The sequence below is a fragment of the Hyperoodon ampullatus genome (genome assembly GCF_949752795.1).
Source record: "Hyperoodon ampullatus genome assembly, chromosome: 4".
Classification (NCBI taxonomy): domain Eukaryota; kingdom Metazoa; phylum Chordata; class Mammalia; order Artiodactyla; family Ziphiidae; genus Hyperoodon; species Hyperoodon ampullatus.
In genome coordinates, this window is record NC_136917.1 from 40,415,071 (window position 1) to 40,430,139 (window position 15,069).

Here is a 15,069-nt window from a genome sequence, read left to right on the forward strand (position 1 = left end):
GATCAGAGTGGTGTCCTCTTGGCTCCGAATGTGAAGGTGGAGTGAGAGTTCAAGAGCAGGGTCAGGAAGTGGCGGATGGAGCCAGCACGAGGTATTCCTGTGGACCTGGGAGATTTATAGTCCCGCTGTCCATTGTTAGGGGGATGAAAACGGGCTCCGCCTTTCTTAGAATCATGGTCAGTGTTTGTAAAACAGGAGTGTTTCAGTGAGCCATGGACCACACACCTTAAAAAACAAACTCCACTTTATTAAACCCATGTGTTTGCGAATAGACAAAGCTAGATTCATACAACCACCCACATATTCTGTCAAATGAAACTGCTCCAAAGACCAAGCAGACAGCTTTCCATAATAATATGCCTTTGTATACTGGCTTGTGCTTTTTCAAAGAACTTGTACATGCGTTGTTTTATTGGAGCCCCTCTTGTGAGAGAAGTCGGGAAAGCAGACATCATTCCTATTTACCAAACGAGAAAACAGGAGCAAGCCGAATCCTTCTCTGTAAATTATTTTGTCCCTGAAAGCCACCATCAGTGACAGTTGCTGTACACACAAATTTAAAATACTATAATTATGCTAACCCCAGATGTGCTTTGGTTTCCTTTTTCATGTGCACGTGGAGAAGGGCAGGCTAAGGTTTTTCAGCTGCAGCATTCTATTCTGTGTCATACAGATGTGCCTTCCTCTCTGGATCCTGGCAGGAGGGAGAGGAACATGTGACCAACTTTGGGGCAAAGGTTGACTTTTCTTATAATGTAGAGGTGAGGAGGATGGGGACTGTGGTCAGTCAGAAACGCTGAGATGCTGAAATGCACGAAGCCATCCAGAAACATTGAACAAGGATCTGTCTCTGTTTTGAAGGCCAGAGGTGTCTCTGTCCCCTTTCGATTTGTAGTTGTCTTCCTGAGTGGTCAGTGAGCATTAGCACAAAGGCACTGAGCTTGGCTGGCATTTGTGTGTTTGCAGTGAATCCCAGGGAACAGGTAACCTTTGCGTCATGCCCTCGATGTGCCTGGCATGGCTTTATCAAGGTTTTTGAAGGGTATTGAGGCCAAGAGAGTGGGCTCTCAGGTCAGATGGACGTGGATTTTGAAAACCACTTGCACTGCTCCGTGCACGGGACTCACCCTTCTCAGCCCTGGTTTTCTCCTTTGTAAAGCAGCTGTCCTGCAGCATGGCTGTTGGGCATTAATGATATAATGTATGCAACGAGGTCTCTCTGGCATATAGTGAGACTTCAGTAAATGGGGGCTACTATTCCCTGCAAGATGGGTACTCCCCATTTCACAGGGTCAAAATTCCCAGAGGGCTGGTGGCATGCTACCACTCACAGCAAGCACATGGGAAAACTGAGATTCGCACCTGGGGCCTCAGGCCTCACTGCATCAAGTTCCCATTTCCCTCCCAGGTCTGGAAACCCAAATACTTCTGCCTTGAGGTGACTGGCTTCTCTCTCCTGTCTCTCGCCTAACCTCAGCCCCATCCTACTCAAATATGCACCAGCTTTCTCTCATTCCCCACCCAGAGGGGTTTGCATGGGGACCTCCACAGGGCAAACGCGTTTTTTCTTCCAGAGCTAGTCCCTCTTTTAGAGAAAAAAAAGCAGTTTGAGAAGAGTAACAAAGGCGGCATTTGTGTGTTTTGCTTTATGGAGCTGAAAATATCTGGTAAATTGATCCAGTGGGAGTAATAAATACACATTACTTTATCTTGTTCTTCATGTCCTATATCCCTGAGCCTTGATAGAGCAACACCACTTAATAGACTTAAAAAAGAGTAATTACACTCATTGGTTGTGTGATTTTTCAGCCCTCCCAGCCCTGCCTGACCTTCTAATTTAGCTCACCGTGTCTAACTAATGCATTTATATTCATCTTTTCTGAAGCATGTATAGTACAGAATTGACTTTAGAGCCTTTTTCAAGCTGTCCTCCCCGGTTTCCAGTCTGGTGAGCAGTACGGAGAACGGGAACCATCCATCTCCCTACATCCACACCTATAGATAACCCATACACATGGCTCACAGCACTTTCTTTCTCCTTTATGAAACATAATAAAAAGTAGTTATTACATTTTGACTTTAAAGCTTTTATACATTCTAGCATTATTTACAGCTAAACATGCAGGCAAAAGATGCGAGTGTTTTTAAAATGATTACTGTTAATGTTTCTGCTTGTCAGAAGTACTTAAATTTTCCTGCACTTTGTCTAAAAACTTAGTACTGTTGCCTTTTAAGAACAACACATTTAAAAGATCTTGCAAGTCAGATTTGCAAACACTGCTGACAGTTTGTGATGAATGATATTGCAAAATTTGCAAGATGTTTGTCATTTCGCACAGCTGACATATTAAGGAACAGATTAAGAAACGCGAAACCACTATGGAAAACAACCATCCCAAACAAACCTCAACCAAACCTTGAACCCAGAGAGCACACGCACCAGAATCTCTCACCCGGGTTTTCTCTCCCAACTTCCCACTCAGCCAGTGGAACCCAATTGTTCTCAGTGCATTTTCTCTCACCATATGGTCTCCTCATTACCATACACTAGGAGTCCATATGGGAAACTTGTGAAATGAACTGTATTCATTTTAACTGCCAGATGAGCAGCCTTTTGCTTTGCAAGCTTAGCTTAAGTCATCTGCTGTCTTCGTGTTGTTATGGCAACACGGTACCCATAAAAAATTCTAATCTACCGTAAGTGATCACAGTATTTTAAGTGCTTGCCTATAACTGCCCTCAAAGGGGAGGAAGGAGGAGGGGGTTATCTTTGCCCAAGGAGCAAAGGGTTGTTCTTCACTCCAGCAGGTGTCAGTAAAGAAGCTTGGTGACATGGAGAGCGAGGTGCTAGGGGGTCCGTGTAGCAGGTGTAGTAGATGCGATGGTAAGGGAGGTGGATTGCAGAGGGATGGATGGTAGTGATGATGGACTGTAGACCCTTTGGGTGGGTTGAGAAAAAACATTGACGGTCGGACACCCTAGTTCTCCCAGCAGACACATGACTCTTCTGGTGCGGTGCACGCCGCCATGAATAAAACTCAGGGTTCTGAACAGCGACACAGGCAGCAGTTCCTCGTGGTAACTTCTCCTGCACTGGCGTGCAAAAAAAAAAAAAAAAAAATCCCAGCCTCCTCTTCCTGTACATGGGAATTAGTCATTTCTAACTCTTAATGCTAATTAAGAGTACCTTAAAGTAATGGAAGTAGGCAGCAACATCCTTAAATATAAATCATTTTCACCTCCGCAGGCCACATGATATGTTTCATCTCTGTCGCGCTCTCTGTATTGAAAGTGAATGTTTATAGTCTCAGTTCATCAGTTCACATTAGCCTCATGCTGAATATTTAAACACAGAACAATTTGAACACACCACGAAGGAAGACGGTGACTGCACTTTCATTTGGAACAGCAAGGGCTCATCTAATAATAATTTAGTAAATCAGCCATTTAGTGGCTCGGTTGTGCACTGCATTGTGCCAAATATTATTCAGTTCCACTGTACACTTGCAGAATTGAAATTCAGCCTCTGGTCACAGGCACTGGTTTTGCTCAATGGAGAGACGAGACCCAAAATCACCCTCCCTAAAGAGCGGTCGTGTTAGTGATTTATCATAAATACAGAGCTGGGGCAAAATAAAACTGGAGTCGGCTGTATACCACGTATTCTAATTATGCTTTTATTGTTTTAGTCTTTATGCAAAGACTATCCGTAATTCAAAACCTGCAGTTGCATCAGTGAAAATACAAATAAGAAAATTTTTGCATAACCACATTGCCTGTTAGCAGAAAAGGGGATGACTAAGGGTTTCAGAAAAGGATAAAGAAAAACCGTACATCTTTATCTCCCACACTGTGACACTGGACGTGCTCTCTCGTCTTATTCATTTATTTATTTATTTTTTAATTTCAAGAAAATCTATTAACATTTTATCTGGGAACCAAAACGACTCAAACAAAAAAATATAGCAACAAAAGCAAATCATACAGTATATTCAGCTCTTAGGAAAAGCATGTTTGAGTTTGATTCCAAAAACCATTTTGTCTCTGCATTTTCTTGTCAAAAACACACACTATGGAATGCAGTTCTTTTTCCCCCTCTCCTCCGTATCTGCCAGAAAACTCACGGGCAAATTCCACTTCCCCATTTTGATGATATGCTCAGTTTAGGGGCTTGGTAGCCCCTCCTACTTATGCTTCTTTTGTCAGGGGAATTTACCCTTGAAATTGTATATAGAATTGTGTGTGTGTGTGTGATGAGTATGCACACACATGCATGCACATATGCACGTATTTTTCTGGGGAATGAGATTATAGCTTCATTAAAAAGGCCATGACCCCCACAAAAGTTTTAATGCTCACTTTTTTTAGATTATTTATCTTATCTTTAACTGACTGACTCTGCAGCAAGTTACTCTGTGGTTATTGAATCATGCCCGATTTAGAGATGAGGAAACTGAGGCTCAGAAAGGACCACTCACACAGCTGTCAGGGGAGCCTTTCTGCCTCACCAGACATCCTCACCATTAGTCTGTTCAGAATCTTTCCAAGTGTTTTGCAGATAGGATTGCACCTCAAGGAGCACTCAAAGCGTTGACTCTAAGAATGCATATAATTTGCCCAAGTTCTCTGGAAAACAAGTGAGGGTTATCAATATTATTGCTGCCTCTTGCTCAGTAAGCACTCACTGTATGTCTGCTGAGCCAGATGCTGGTCTGAGCCGTACTTCACAGTTGAGGAAACGGAGGCATGCATTTACAGTGCTAAAAAAAATGGCAGAGCAAGGATTTGAGCCAACTCTATTGGACTCCAGAGCCAGTATCTCTAAGCACTGCTTCCTAGAATTAAGGAAAGGGAATTTTAAGAAAAGAGGCAATTTTGTAAACCAATTTTTTAAAATCCCTCAAGCTTGGCCAGGGGGGAAGGGGAAGGTGCTAGCATAGACTGAGGGTAGCTCACAGATGGCTTAGCCAGGGGAAAGGGGTAGCAGGAGTTAAAAACACACACATACAAACCTGGGAGATAATTCTCTTTCTCTTTAGCCCCAGAGTCATTGCTGTAGGGACTTTGTAATAACAGTTACTCCAATAGCTGAATTCCGGAACCTCCTTCAAGTTCTTTTAGCACTGAGCTCTTGACAAGGGGGAGACTAAGTTTAACCTTTGTATCACACCCCGTGTACAGGGGCTTTGAATATAATTACTCATTCGTTCAAGGAGAAGTCACAGGAGGAAACAGGGGCTCATTTCTCCTCCTAACCACCCAACATCCTCCTCTTCAAGACCGAAGCCCTTAGAAACAGAGACACGAGGAGGCCTCTGGCCGTGCTTACTATTTTCAGCCTTGAGTAACACTTCAATTAACCACTGGAGTCATAAGATGTGAGCCCCAGCAGTCTTGAGGCAGTGGATTTTAATTGCAGTTATAATCAGGACCATCAGTAAAGCCTTGGGAATCATCATTTACAGATACCATTGTTCTGGAGGTACATATCCTGGTGATGTTCAACAATTTAAGAAACCAAAAGCAACTCTATTTTTGCCTTCCTTAGATATCCTTAAAGTCCAGTATGGTTCCAGCCTGCACATAGCACTTACTCAAGTTTAACTACATGTACTTGTCCAAAAATATAAATATACACATACATGTGTATACACACACACCAAACACATACACAGACATACAGGGACATACATACGACAATAAGTCTCTTTGTTTACTCAGTGGTCCTTTTACTTTCAAACTAGATATTTATTGTCCTTCGCCCTAGGGAAAGGGAAGCCACAGCCAAAAGACAAAGAGAAACACAAGTAGTTAATTTCTGGCTTTTGTGTTTCTAAGAGCCCAGGCCTTGGCAACTTAAAAGAGTTTCAAGGGTAATTTTGACTCTAGGCAGTTTTTGTTTCATGTGCTGACTTTACAACCTAGCCCTGAAAAAGCCACCTCTGTCCACAGCCTTCTCTTTAAGCAGAGACTTTCATCCTGATCAGAAAGTCGATTTCCAAGGCCACTCAGCAGGATCTAACCCAGAGTGTTGGTCTTAAACCAGTACAATGAATTGGAATAAGAAGAACCAGCCAGAGGTTACCAAGTTCAGCTCTGTACCTCCAAGCAGGTCATATTCACAAGGGTGCAGACACCATTTTTCACTGTATTTGTGCCGGGAAACACCCCAGGCTCCCATTCACCAATTACCATGACACCATTTAGAAGAGAATGCCAGGAGACCAAAAAGAGGGGGGAAAGCCATTGTCATCACTCTTCTCGGGAATACCTGGCTTCACAATTTATACTTAACTGCTGACACTTGAAAAGGCGAACATTTTGGTGAAATGAATCAAGTGTAGTGTTTCTTTTATGAGATTCCCCTTGCAGGAGAGGGAGGTTTGGCACCTCGTGAAGACCAAGCTTGGTTATCCATCATAGTAAAGTCAGCTGTCCTAGCCAGCTTCTCAGAGGTCACGCGATCGAATCAGCAGCTCTTACAACTATATTATTGCTTACGGAACAGTAATTGAGGCACCAGATAAAAATTACCTGGTCTAATAGGCAGTGAACAATTTTCAGTCAATAAAATTATAAGCCAAATCATTCATTTCATAACACTCTGGCTAATTTATTTGTTGACCTTTTAATATCCATAGCTCTTCAGTGGTATTAACTGCAACTCAGACAAAATCTCTTGTTCATTTCACTTTCATTGATTTTTTTTCCCCCCATTGAGGCAATAACAGCTGCCTGAAAACAGCCTTTTCCTTTCCACTGTAAAAGTCAGTCATGTAAGTTAGTATGTCTTACGTTGACATAGCTGCGTTAGCTTACAACCTACCTTAATTTCATGTGATTCAAAAGTCTTCCACGTTTGTAACAAAGGCAAAGCTTTCGGGCGCGTCTCCAGCCACGCGGCACGATGATACATAATCATATGTTTGAGAAGTAAGAGGGGTGTCATCTAATCTGAACACAAAATCAACTTTAAAATTAGAGGAGGTTCAGAAGCCCCCCCTTCAAGCCCCTGCATTTTCTTTAGACTAGAACACTTTCGATGCCTCTTGTGTGAATAGCAGTAGACCCTTTCAAAATATTTAATTCCTTTGTTTTGAATATTTCTGCAGATTTTGATAATGGTTTGAATTTTATTTTTCTTTAAAGACTATGGGCAATGAGTGTGCACTAGAATGTTCAGTAAGCTTCAGCTGAAGCTTCTTCTATAATAAAATGCTATGAAGTCTTTAGAATGCAGGGTTGTAAAATATAATTGTTACACATTTGGCATTTTATGCCTCCGTAGAACTAACCACTTGCTACCTACACCTCATCTATGCTCCTCCTTTCCATTTCAATTTACTCTAAAGTGGTCCTTAGCCATAATGAGAATGCCCCTTTCAGCGGAAACATGTTTAATTATATCCATGCTAGATGAGAGTGACTCCTCTCGGTCATAGGACTTCTGAGTAAAGCGTGTTTAAAGTGTGACAATAAAGGTTTCTAATGATCTGCGGTAAGCCCTATTTCGAGAAGTTCAAATTACCAGAAAAAAATGAAAAATTTAAGGAATGTCTCAGAGGATCAGAAGCTAAACAGTGCTCAAGTATCATTTTGGTTTGTTTTACTCCTTCCCTCACTGCCCTCATTCTGTGATTTTTTAGGATGCAAAGTCTACCATTGTGGAATTTTCCATTTGGCTGTATAAACACAAAGGAAGTTGGGACATAAAACTACCCTCCCCAGAAATACCTCTCAGTCAACTAGTATTTACTGCGTTGTACATCCAGCTCTGCAGGAAATGGGCTGCCAGAAACTTCCAATCACTTTTTCAGCTTTTAGACTTTCCAATGAGTAGTGTCACCCACACTTTCAGAAGCAAGTGGGGAAAGAGCTAGAAGTTAAAGGCTAGTAAGCTGAATATACTGTTTAAAATTTGGACCCAGTAGTAAACTCCAAAGTGAGGAGGTGAACGGATTCAGTGCTGATTTCATTGATAGGTGCTTATCGACTTTAAATCAGGAGTGATTTTGCCAGTCCACTTCATTTTGTTTTGCTCATATTTGAACCCACTGTATCTTGAATCCCCTGATAGGGCAAAGTAGAGTGGTGATAAATGGGCGTCAGGGAAATGTGCAGTGACAGAAAGTATTGTACTTCTTTCTCGGGAATCACCCAGGTCAACTTGCCTTTGATAATTGATGCTTAACGTTTAGCTTCTGTTTTCTTCTTCGTCCCTCAAAGCATTATTTTCTAACTGAGGGAGCATAAAGCCAAGCACAGATTGTCTTCCCAAATTACAGAAGACAAATCCCTGGGCTTTAATTTTATGAGGGAGTTCCCAGAGTCTCAAAATCTGATTCTGAGATTCGAAATTAATGTTGTGTTGGTAAACGGGTACCCATCTGGCTTTATGAGTTGGTCTCTGTGTGCTCTGAATGAAAGAAAGTTCAGGCCATCTCCCCTGCTCATCTGGGTTTGAATTACTCAAAACATGGAATTAGGTTTATAAATGGGCTCAGTATTGGATAGTTAGACAGCCTTCCCATTCTCTCTGGAAGGCTAGGTGGCCCCAGTGAATATGAGCTTATTAGCAACACGTTTGAGATCAGATGCTGCAGAGAAGATTCACATGGAAGGTGAATAATCCTCAGAGGTTTTATTGTCATGAAATGGAAGGAAAGGTGAATTAGCCATGTCTGCCTATCAGACATGATATGCCTGGTTCCTAAGAGCGTGCAAATACCTAAGTATTTCTAAGAGCCTAGGAGTATAGTTAATAAAAGGCTGATGTACATCAAGACAAACCTCATGTTGTTAGCAGCCTATAACTTGAGATAATGTCTGTACCCGACATGATTCATTATATTAATCACAAAATTAAAATGTAAGTACAAGCCAGCAGGAGTGAAGGAGCAGATCGCTTTAAAAAAAAGTGGTATTAAAAACCCCCAGTGATCAAGACTTGACCTTTGGGAATTTATATATTGGATTTAATGGAGCACCAGATTTCAGTCTTCTGCTTTTATAAACTATGCCAAATACATGACTTGGTCATTTCCTAATGTAAATTAAGCACACGCTTTTAAAAATCAGTAATGATCTTAGAATGAGCTCTTCAACAAGAATTTCTCAAGGGCTGTGGTTTGCTGAACATAGTGCTAGGGGCTTAGAGAAGGACATTAAGACCTCAAAGAGCCTGTAGTCTGGTTGTGGAGATTGTAGACTCACACATTTAAGACCAGAGCAAAATGACCCCACAGTGTCCACTTCTGTGCAGTGCTGGGCGGTGCAGTCAGCACTACTTTTCAGAGGAATGAGAGAGGTTAGGAGCTGGGGTCTCAGTGAAGGTGGAATTAGTTCCAATAGGATAGTGTAATTATGAAGAGCTCAGGCTCTGATGTCTAACAGGCCTGAGATTGAATCCCTACTCAGCCATTCATTAGTTGTGTGACGTCAGGGCAAGTTGGCGGACCTCTCTGAGTCTCAGTTTCCCCATCTGCCAAATGGTGATACGGAGTCTCACCACGAAGACTGAATGAGTTAATGTTTCCCTTTCCATAAACAACAGTTATGTTTTCCACTAGTCTACCACCACCACCAGCACCACCTTCATTATTGGGCCCTAGAGGATGGGAAGATATTGTAAATGGGCACAGACTGAAGCCAGCTTCCCAAATAAAGTAAAGGCAGAATGAGTAAAGGTATGGAGATAGGAAGGAGCCCAACATGCTACTTCCAGGCTGGGGAGGACTAACTAGCCCAGAATAGAGGGCAGTTCTTCAGATGTATAGGGAGAGGAGATTGGATAAAGAGGGTAGGACCAGATGATGGCGGAAATCATTTGCAATCCCCACAGAACGCCGTACCTTAATTCTGGGAAGATAGGGTGCCTTGAAAGGTGCTGGAGAGTAATATCGGTGTGTGACTGCTGGGACAACAGGAAGTTCAAAAATTATTTGCTAATTAATTGGGTTGCAACACACGAAGTAAAGCCAAATCTTCTCTCTGCATTTGTAGCCCATTCAGCACTTTCATTATAAAGGCTCCAAAACATAGTAAAACTTGTACCAATTATACTTGAACTGTTTCTCAAACCCCACTCATCCTTGAATCTTCCTAGTGTTTCTACTAACTCTAAGCAGATTTAGTACGGTTCATCCATTTTTTTTTTCTCTCCAGATCTCCATTCACATAATCATCAATCGATGGTCATAGCAAGGCAGGTAAAGACAGGTTTTAATTGAGAAAGGAAATAGGTCAGCAAAGAGTTGTTGCTGTTTTTAAGGAGCATACATTTTCTCTTTCTTTAAGAGAGAAGAAATCCAAAGCCATGAAAAGAAAAATAGTCTGACTCAGGATGTAGGTTGGAGAACAAGCATTAGTTCTATAAGGAGACTCTGAGGCTTTTCAATATTTAGGGTACTGGTATTTGTCTTCTTAATTCCCCAATGGGATATGTATTTTTTTTAATCCCAGGATAGGATTAATTATCTTGGAAGAGTCTAATCTCTACCCTCATGTTTTAAACCGCAAGCAGCGAGACGTTTTTTTTTTTTTTTTTTTTTTTTGCTGTACGCGGGCCTCTCACTGTTGTGGCCTCTCCCGTTGTGGAGCACAGGCTCCGGACGCGCAGGCTCAGCAGCCATGGCTCACGGGCCCAGCTGCTCCGCGGCATGTGGGATCTTCCCGGACCAGGGCACGAACTCGTGTCCCCTGCATCGGCAGACGGACTCTCAACCACTGCGCCACCAGGGAAGCCCCAGCGAGACGTTTTAAACATTATGAAAAGAAGAGAAAATCTCTCCTGACAAATAAATGCTTTGAAAAATTAGATATTAGTACTTGTCAAGTGCTCTGTCTTTTCAGAAATATTAAAATTGCATATTAGAATGGAAGGATCCTTACACGATGCTCCCTTCTAATGTCGCAAAAAATAAGACTTTAGGAACAATTTCAGAGACAAAAGATTATATGAAACATCCAGCTTGTCCCCTTATGGGAAATTTCTCTCTTTAATATCCCAGGCTCAATCATTCCGTAATGTGAAATTACAGATTTTTCAAATTACCATATAAAACTGCAAAAAAATTACACTTGTGACCACCAAAGAGATAGCATATACTATCAGTTTGATTTTAAGAGGCATACATCTTTTATACTACCTGTCATTTTTATAATGCCTTTTACAAATTTAATCAATACATTTTAACATTCTATATACTTTAAGTGCAATATACAATAAATATTCAAGTTTCGTCTTAAACATGCTTTAGCCTTTAAATTGTTAAAACTGCAGTGCCCTTTCAATCTACTTACATAATGTCATAAAATATACATTTCAAGGTAAATGAAGTCAGCTACTTCAATTTAGTCCCTCAAACTGGTAGTAAATGAGAGGTTAACACTATGGTGCCAAAACCATTATTGAGTAAATTTAGCACCTTGGACAGCTCTGTAAAATCTTTATTGCTTTCCTGACCTGCTCGTCATGTTCTGTCTGTGTGTTCAGTGGCTCTCAGCTCTGATTGAAAGGCAATATATTAGATCCCCAACACAAACACGCTTGGGGGCTAGTTCACTGGGAGCATAATGACATGGAGGTGAGAGCAATTTTCTGGTCACCGAAATCCAAGCACCTTGCAGGTCCGCTGCACTAACTCATAGAGGACCCAGAAATTTCCTTTCTCCTTCCCATTTGCAGAAATAACTAACAGAAGCTGAATCACATTGGCAAAGCTGAGCCAAAAGGGGACTCTCCCTTAAACCCCATAGTTGATACCACGATGAAGGACATTTTAAAATAGGCGAGATATCATTTAAGGGAGTCACTTCCAGGACACAAAATCAGATTCACGCACTGTCCTCAAGACTGCTGGTCTGAAGCAATGCTGGCTGCTGACCCACCTACGGTGGCAACGTGCCTAGTAGAAAGCATGTCCCGGCTCTTTGTATTGAAGGAGGCGGCAACTCTAGGAAGTGAGATTCACAAGCTTCATTTTCAGAGGATTGAATGGTGATGAGAGCTCTGGGTATTGAATAAGGAGAAAAAGGAACAAGTAGATTATGTTATTGAAAATGGTTATCACCAAAAATATATCAGTTTAAAATATACAGTCTACACTGATAGTTGGAATTTTTCAGGCACAAAAACTTCAAAGATCTTGGAGTTTATTGTGGAGTTTACCTTCCCCCATCCCTGGTTCTGTGAAATTAATCAGAAGAAGAAGCACTGCTTTAAATCCTCGGTGATACTGTTCCAAGATTGAAGTTTGCAAGTGCAGTTTCTGACTGTACCTTATCTTGCTTTTGACAGAGACTTGTATTTTTTTTTCCCTAAAATGAAAAGAAAAATACCTTCTCTGCCAAGCCCAAACACTGGCATAAATATTTATTTGAAGAAATAAATGAATATAGACCCAGAGAAGTCAAATTTTGGTAAATAAACTAACTTGATCCTGTTTTGTTTTCATCTTTCCTAAGAGCCAGATAAAGCCGTGAGGTTTTAGTGAAGGCAGCACAAGCTGATTTGATCTGGGGATAGGGTCTACTGTGCCCATACCATAGTAAATTATTAACTGCTGTTGTCAGACAGTACTGCAAACAAAAAGTGTTAGATTATCTTGTAGCTTGCATTAAAAAAATAAAGAAATTATTTCAGATGTATTGATCCAAACCCCATTGATTATATAATGTTTTTCACTCCTTATATGAAAAACAACAGAACTGTTTTATAAATGGGGTCTAGCAGCTTAAGGCAAGCATAAATGTTTATTGAGAACTGAAAACCCCTCTATCTCATTTTTGAATTTAGGACATTATGTATGTCATAAGTAGTTACTGCAGTATGACAACTATTTTATCTTATAGAGAATTTAAAATCGAAAAATGCTAATATGTATCTAAAAGCGTGTCATTTCAAGAGTTGTTCAAGAATTTTTGAAGAGGCTATGGTGACAGCAAAATGAATGCAATTATATCCCTATTTTCTGATCAGCATCTGCAGTATGTGAAAATTGAACAGCACTGCTTCTCCATGCAGAAATCTATTGTGTAAAATGTTTAAAGTTAAACTTCTTTTTGAAACTTTACCCACAGCAAAAAAATTATAAACATATCTTCTTGCAAATCACTTCTGATAACCACACCACGCCTTCATGTTTGCTTCTCTGATAAACCTCCATTTTATTTGTATCAAGCTTAACTTTCCTTTTCACATTCCAGTATAAGTGAATCTGCAGAAAATTAGGGCTGAATGAAGAGGGAATGATTTCTTGTGGTTAGAATGAAAAAAAATTACCACCACACACATTTTTGTGGAGCGCCCTATATTATTAGAAACAAGCATGCTGGCTAAATATGGAAGCCCACCTAAATGAAAAGGAGACATTTTTTCTTCAACTGGAGTGAACAGTGGAGCATGTATCTAGAAGGAGAATGAATGAGCAAATGGGGAAAATGACAAACAATACTGAAATAGCAAAGAATTGCTATAAGAGAAACAGACTCTGCCAGTCATGAAAATTGGTGCAGACGGAGCTTCCAGGGGCAGGAGAATTCTTTTGTGAGAACCGCTGACAAAACAGTGCATTGCCCCGGTAGATGGGTTTACTACATCGCCCCCTTATATCATGACTCTGCCGTGCAAGGGAGATAAACAAAAGAAGTTTAATGCTACATGCTTCTAGTTGCTGAAGATTGATTGGACATCTCTTGAAAATGACCTGTCTGATAAGGTCATGGTTCCTGGAATAAGCAGTTAAGTGCAAAATAAACACATCTTAGGGATTCATAACATGTACCAACTGACATCCATCATAGTAATCTAGTAAATGACCTCGCAATTGTATTCAGCAATAAACATATGAGTGCTTTATCGTGCTTATGGCACACTATTGAGTGATGTATTTTATCTTGCAGTACCAATGATGCTCACCTTTTGACTTGATTAAGTGTGTACGTGAATAGGGATAAATTGGTGATTTAACGCCATTCGGGGGTTCTTTTAAAGCAGTGCATTGGCAAAGGATGGCCAGAGGAAAGTGGAACGTGATCATGTGCAAAGATAATGACATCCTGCCTTCACTCAGAGGATTGTATCTGTTTTTCTCCTTGACAGGAAGTGATACTCAAAAGGGCTGCAGATCTGGTGGAAGCGCTGTATGGGATGCCACACAACAACCAGGTGAGCATACTGGGTCTCGAACCTTCCACATTCAACTGAAGTGCCTGGAGTCCTTATTAGAATGAAAAAGTATGAAAAATACAAAAGCTCTTGCCCGAGTTCAGAGTATAAGTCATTCGGACCTAACGGGTTGCAAGGCCATTCAAGTCTTCTCTCCTTTTGTAAATCTTTTAACGCCTTATCTAGGGAATAATTTTTTCTTACGAGAAAAGGTACTTTATTTAAAAGGACTCTTCTGTGGGAATGTAGTTCATCACTGAAGAAGAGAGTTACCGGTGCTTGATTTTATTCCTCTCAGGTTTTCAAGAAAATTTAGAGGAAAAGGGGGGTTTAATTTCTTCTCCTAAAAAGTATAATGAGGCCTGAATATTGTCTGCTTCTATTTCGTAGAGCAACTCCATGTATCTGATTCAACTTGCTCAGGAAACTGAGTCTGAGAAATCCTCCTTCCTTTCTTGTGTCACTTGAATCAGTGTCCAGGGGACACAGTCCCATTAATACTCAGGGACACAGGTCATCATGTAAACTTGCTCTTAACTTCATCTGGGGAGATGAGTTGCAGGGTGTGTGTGTGTGTGTGTGTGTGTGTGTGTGTGTGTGACCCCAGAGTTCTCTGTGTTACCTGTGGGGTAGGAAAGCCCCAGGTTGCTGTCCTGTACTGCAAAGTAGTATAGAGGGGACTGGCTGAGTTAATGGGCTTTCAGAGTCAGATGAACAGGGTTATGCAGCCCAGCTCTCTCCTTAAATAGGTAAGTGTACTGAAGTGAGGTCTTGGCCTCTCTGAGCCTCAGTTGCCCCATCCGTGGTATGGGCGTGATGATGATGAGACTGAACACACAGGTTGGTTGAGAGGGTTGCAGAAGTTGGTGCCGTTAACCATGGAAAGCTCTAAGCACGGCCTG

General features: G+C 41.2%; 1 protein-coding gene across 11 annotated transcripts in view; it reads left to right on the forward strand.

The window, feature by feature from the left end:
* EBF1 (EBF transcription factor 1) overlaps positions 1–15,069 on the forward strand; it is a gene marked incomplete at both ends in the record, with an annotated part of 393,806 nt that overhangs the window by 365,122 nt on the left and 13,615 nt on the right. For all 11 annotated transcript variants that reach the window (XM_079701898.1, XM_079701899.1, XM_079701894.1 and 8 more), the window contains one exon: positions 14,102–14,167. In XM_079701898.1, coding sequence (XP_079558024.1) covers positions 14,102–14,167 — 66 coding nt within the window. The remainder of the gene's footprint in view (positions 1–14,101; positions 14,168–15,069) is intronic.